This window comes from Schistocerca serialis, chromosome 6, assembly GCF_023864345.2.
Source record: "Schistocerca serialis cubense isolate TAMUIC-IGC-003099 chromosome 6, iqSchSeri2.2, whole genome shotgun sequence".
NCBI lineage: Eukaryota > Metazoa > Arthropoda > Insecta > Orthoptera > Acrididae > Schistocerca > Schistocerca serialis.
This window is the reverse complement of record NC_064643.1, coordinates 48,996,556-49,003,100: the sequence shown is the minus strand read 5'-3', so window position 1 is coordinate 49,003,100 and position 6,545 is coordinate 48,996,556. Positions and strand designations below refer to the sequence as shown.

Below are 6,545 nucleotides of genomic sequence, written 5' to 3'. Positions count from 1 at the left end.
GCATTTCCGAAAAAGACTAATACATAGCTTTGAACAGAAGTGAAGTGTGGACAATAAAAAAATCAGATGAGAGGAGAATGAAAGCTTTTGGATTGTGGCACTTCAGAAGAGTGTGTGGCGAGTTGCAGTGTTTAGACAGAAGCGAAAAAGAGACACACAGGACAGAGCAACACAAAGAGCTGCACCAAACCAATCTTTGGACTGGAGATTACAACAACAACAACAACAACTAAGGCAAGCGAAAATTATTCGCATTTGCAACATGAACAGCATTGTAATACATGTGTTGATATACGAGTTGTATCACCATTAATGTTGTATGTGTCCAATTTTGTCCAAAAAATATTTGTAGTGTTTCTCTCTGGCTGAATATACAATCACGTACAGAGTTTGACTCATGTACCCTAGATTTTTTATGCAATGTTTCCAAAGTATTCTTATATTGCTTGAAAAAATATGGGAACTGTGACTCTATTGGTGAACTATATGGGAACCCCAGACATCATTTTAGGACTATCTCAATCGGCAGTGCAAAATAAACACATTACTGCGAGTGAAAAAGTGTTCTCACAACAACACAGGAGCCACAATGACTCACGCGGAATCGTACATGGCACCGGGGACGCAGAAGGCACAACGGCAGTCGTGCACCTTGGCGTGCTTGAGCATGTGGTCCTTGCGAATGAAGCCCTTGCTGCAGACGTGACAGACGTATGGCCGCTCCCCAGAGTGCAACATTTTGTGGCGGGCCAGGTGTGCTCTGTTAGTGAACCTCTTGGGGCACTCGTCGCAAGAGTGCCGTTTGCCGGCATCGGCTCCAGCACCGTGCTCCAGGAGGTGGGCTCGGTATGTCGTGAGGCCGGGGAGCACTGCCCCGCAGAGCTCACACTCTAAGTATGTGCTGCCAGAGTGGGAGATGACGACGTGCCGCCGCAAGGTAGAGTTGCTGTCGAAGGACACACCACAGACGGGACACACGTGTGCCGACTCGGGGGAGCCATCCAGCGAGGCGACCGTCGCCATAACTGCGGGAGTTGGAGGAGGAGAACGTTTCGACTCGGCTGCACATATTGTGATGCCGGGGTACTGAGACTGCAGCTTCTCGATGTGTCGGGGGAGAAGAACTGCCTCGCCCCTGCACTGACCGGCCGTGACGGGCATCGACTGTGGCATGCCAGACTGCGGACGGGTCCGACTCACACTGTCACGTAAATTCCTTTCGCAGACCATCTGTGGCACGATCCGGTAAGCATTCTGTCTGCCATTCCTGAAAGGGGTGTCATCAGCGGGGAAAGACGAGACGGTCTTTCGCGCAGTACCGCCTGTACCACTACTGTCAGGCGTGACAGTAACTGCAGAACTGGTAACACTTGTAGTCGGTACAGACAATGACTGTGAGCTGTCGCCTGACCTACGAGGATGCACGAGCTGCTGCTGCTGCTGCTGAAGGTGTTTCAGGCAGAGGTCGTGCTGCTCCTCCTGCTGTATTCGGTGCCGTATTTTCTGCTGCTCGTACACTCGGTGCTGGTACAGGTACTGCTGCTGCTGCTGGGAGTGTATCATATCCCATCTCATCTGGAATGCGAGGCTGTCCTGTGGACCATCAGGTACCCACGGTGGCTGGCAGCACTGGGACCCGAACAGCCTGGGCACATTGTGTCGCTGCCACTCGTACTCGTATGAGCAGAAAGGCTGTGGCATGTATGCCGGTGCTCTGCCTCCATCTGGCATCAGTTGTGGCTGCTGCAGTGTTGGTGGGCCCACCTGATATTGACAAACATTTTATCATATTAGTAACTTAAAAGTTAGAAATATTTTTGTTAGTAATATAAAGTAGCAACTTATGTGATCCAAGTTTTGTCATACAGGTTTACTTGTCAGTACTTCTTGAGTTTCAGAACAAGACTGCAAAAAATTCGAGATGTACAGAAAATAGACACTCTGAGTTTCGATTCGTAACACGGGCAGTGGCCCGATTGCAGAGTGCACGACTAGTGGGCAAGCATGTCAGAAAACGGCATGTAACAGAGTGATGCATATGGTCATGTCCTCAAATTTGCTAAATCTGAGTCTCTGTGATGGTTCAGTAATGTTCTCATACCGAATGTCAGGTGAAAGCTCCAATAGACAAAACAATTCACAGACAGTACGACATATTCTGTGTGTCTCGCTGCTTATATGTTGTGAAGAAGATGTGCTGGCTGGTACCACCAGCACAGGTGTGTCGCTATCGTTTGCCGGGAGCCCTGAAAGTCGACAACATTCGAGAGCACATAACTGCAGCTACCGTTGGGCACATTCTACACAAACATTTGCATGTAAAGCCGTACCAGCTGTAGCCATTGCTATTTGGGATAGTGATCTTCCTTCTGACTTTCAAAATTACTTGCAGTGACTGCTGGAGGAAGGCTTTTTCAGACAAGCTGGTTTCCAATGAGAAAACCATGTTTTGTGTTTCTGGAAAGGTGAACCATCATAACATGCACATTTTGGGGCACAAAAATCCACATGAGATTGTGGAACACACTTGTGATGCACCTAGATTTAATTTGTTTGTGCCATTTGGTCTTCAAAACTTTACAGACTCTTTTTTCAGAGACAAATGTGACTGATTTTGTGGACCTGGATATGCTGCAGCATTGGAATATGCCACAATTACAGCAAAACAGAGGAGAAACCATTTTGCAATAAGACAATGCTCCACCAGACTTTTTTTCAGATGTTCACGACTACCTCAAGGGCAAACTACCTCAGCATCAGAGTAGATGTGCATTTTGACACTTGTCTTTTTCACCAGCCACTCTAACATTTTTCGGAGGAAAACTGACAAATTGATTGGTAAATCTCTCAAAAAGTAAAGTATGATGCCAAAACAAAGTGTTTTTAAGAACCGTGAATTTCATGGTAACAGATTTTTGAATAAAGGAAAACACTGTGTTCAACATGTGGCATGTGAAGTTACTGACAATGAAATACAGGCAAACTCGTTAGCATCCGGCAAAAGATTAAAATAAAATGTTGTGATACACAGTTTTCTCAAAATGAAAGTGATGTAAGTGGGGGGTTAGGTTAGGTTGTATTTTGATAGATTTACACATCCTAACAAGGGTGTTAGATGAATGTGTGTGTTGTAAAATATGTGGAGGGCCAGTTAGTTTACTTGAAGAAAGTGAGGTATTAAATGGACTAGTCAGGAAACTTTTAATTAATTTTGGAATTCTGGTAAGTGTAAAGATAATTATTTTGAAGTAAATGTTTGGTGGTTTTATGGATTGAGAGCTATTGGCAAAGGACACACTGCCGCAGAAACAATGTGTGCCGTGATGAATATCCCTACAAAATTGACAAATATGCAGGATTTATTGGAGCTGCTGTGGACACTCTTGCATTTGAGTCAATGAATGGTGCTGCAAACGAAGCTGTTGAAATAAAGTGAAATAAAATGAACTGACATACCAGTAGCTTTCGGCACTTGGCAGAAGCGCGGCTACAGTTCTAAGAAGTCTGTTGCTACGGTGACCAGTGTGGATAGTGGAAAGGTATTTTCAGATCTTAGCCAAACATTGTTATAAGTGTAAATCAGGGAATGAAGAAGGGCATATCTCTGACAGAAATTATGAAGGGACAAGTGGTGGTAAGGAAGCCTCTGCAGCTACTGAAATTTTTAGTCGATCTGTGAACGAAAGGGGAGTGTGTTACACTAAGTTCTTAGGTGATGGAGACTCAAAAGCATATAACAGTGTAGTAGCCGCTCAGCCTAATGGTGAGAAGATTATCACAAAACTGGAATGTGTTCATCATGTCCAGAAGAGGATGGGCACCAGGTTGAGGAAGTGGGAACAAAGTTTGAGAAACAAGAAAATTTCTGATGGTAAAACCAAAAAACCAGTACACCACCTTTGCCCTCCTCGACCTGATTCATGGTGCAATTACAGCAATGCCCAGTACTCAAACAGTTCAAACAGCCATAAACATTTCATTCCAGCAGCAGTCATGGCTATCATAAAACCTATTTACAGAGAACTGGCAAATCCTGAATTACTGAAGAAGTGTCTGCATGGTCAGATTCAAAATCCCAATGAGTCATTCAATAATCTTATATGGACTCGCTTACCAAAAAAAGGTCTTTGTTGGAATGAAGACACTGAAGTGCAGGGTCAGTCATACTGTTATTGCTTTTAATGATGGCAACATTGGTAGGGTGAAAGTGCTACAGCATATGGGAATTAATCCTGGAGCAAACAAACTGTATCAGACAACTTGAACAGATGGACAAGGTTTGCATTGATAAAGCAAAGTATACAGCACAGTTGGCCACTAAGGAGTACAGAAAGAAGAAACAACTTAGAAAAATATCAAGAGGATCATATACAGTATGGTGTAGGGTGCTTCTCAGTGACTAAAAATAAAAAAAAGCATAAATTAAGTGAGTTAAAGTCTTTTGAAACATTATAGTTCAATTCTTTTATCTTGGCGGCTCGCGCATGCCCGCCTAGACGCGGGAGATTGCTGCGTTGCCAGTTGCACACGACGCACGCGCCAATAGAAGCAGCACCATAGTATAGCATAGTTCGCAAACTTACGTTTAGGGGGGAGCGCGCAGTTCATGAAGTAAAGCCCCCACGGCCGCATTAACCCTTTCGCTGCTACAAAGACGTGCTCCCTGCATTCCGCGCTGTGGGCGATTTCGTCACTGCACTGCTCGCCTGTGCAGACACATTGTGTTCCGACTGCTTTGACACACTTTATCATTCGATTCCAGAAAAACTATTTGGCTCAAAAATTAGATTTTTACCTATCTTCTTTACTGATACCTTCCCCCCCTAAATGACTTAATTTTGTTTCGATGTTCAACGCAGTTATTATGCAGCATTAAATATAATAAACCATTGCACGAAATTTTTAAGAGTTTGCAGAGGTCAAGTCCATAGAGTATACTTTCTGGATGGTCAATTTTAATTGCCACAATGTTGAGAATGAAATGTGGACAAGATACCTACATATTTCATTTAATTTAAGTACCACATAAGTGTTGTATGTAATATTGAGAAATATTCCACCTTTCCCGACTATAACAAAAGTTTTACTTACACTGGGCGTGTTTGGCTTTATTTGAAAGCACTTTGATCAATCAAAAGGAAGTAGACAAAATACATTAAACAAAACTGTGGACTTACAAAAACATTAGGACTTGAATATACCGTCTGTCAGTGAAGTGCTCAGAGCTATGTCAAATATAATTTTGTGTGTGGCACACACAAACAGCATTTATTTGCTAAAACACTGATGAGCCAACACAAACGTTGAATATTGTGCTACCGCAGCACAAAACTACGAAAGGTGACTTGGCAATGGAGGACACAAAATACAGTCCTTCAAAAGAGAGACGCACGTCTGGTCTAAATAAGTCGCTTATTACAGTTGCAGAAGAGGGACATATTTCAATACCATTGGTAAAACTGCGACTGTGGAACAAAAACAAGAAATAGAACATGAATACCATTGTGTATGTGCCATACCTTTCACCGATGGAAGTGCTTTAAAATAAAGCCAAAGGCGCCATGTGTAAATAAAACTTTTATTAGTCGCGAAAGATGGAATATTTCTCAATATTACATATGACACCTATGTGGTACTTAAATTAAATGAGATATTGTTATACAGTAAATATTATATGAAATTTAGGTATCTTGTCTACATTTCATTCTCAACATTGTGGCAACTAAAATCGACCATACGGAAAGTATACGCTATGGACTTTTACCTCTGCAAACTCTTCAAAATTTCGTGCAATGGTTTACTATATTTAATGTTGCACATCAAAACAAAATTAAGTCATTTATGGGGGGAAGGTATCAGTCAAGAAGACGTGTAAAAATCAAATTTTTTGGCCAAATAGTTTTTGTGAAATCGAATTATAAGTGTGTCAAAGCAATGGGAACACCATGTGTCTGCACAGGCGAGAAGTGCAGTGATGACAAAATCGCGCACAGCGTGGAATGCGAGGAGCACGTGTCTGCAGCAGCGAAAAAGTTAATGAAGAGACAAAGCACTAGAAATTTCATTCAAACGAATAAAATTCATGAAGTAAGGCACTCCAATATTGGTTTTAAATAAAGAAAATTTTACGCACCACACAAGGTTTGAACTCATAACCTTTCACTTGGCAGCCCAACACCTTAACCGTTCCGCTACCTCAGCTCATCGAATAGTTAAACTCCATAAGGAGTCTAACACCTCACGCAACTACTTATAAACACTGTTGGTATGACTATGAATTACTCACGCTTCGTCGAAGTACAACAGGAAATAAACAATTACCGCTGTTCTTTATTGCGAAAAAGCAGTTCGTGAGATTGAAACAAACACCTTTCCTTGCTATTGCCTGAATTAGGAGTCTTATTGCTTGTTTGGTTTAATTAATTAATAGAATATGAAGCAATTGGTATAAAGAATGCTTTTTCCAAACTTTCTATAAAAGAAAGTCTGCTATCAAGACATTGCTTTTGTTCTATTACTTTATTTATGACGGAACGTTTCTAAAT

The 6,545-nt window shown here is 42.1% G+C and overlaps 1 protein-coding gene across 1 annotated transcript in view; it reads right to left on the bottom strand.

Moving 5' to 3' along the window:
* Nucleotides 1-594: 594 nt before the first annotated feature.
* The window catches only part of LOC126484232 (uncharacterized), a 421,255-nt gene continuing 415,304 nt past the window's right edge, over nt 595-6,545 (bottom strand). Inside the window, exon 13 of the mRNA XM_050107648.1 lies at nt 595-1,764. Within this exon, the coding sequence (XP_049963605.1) occupies nt 595-1,764 (1,170 nt within the window). The remainder of the gene's footprint in view (nt 1,765-6,545) is intronic.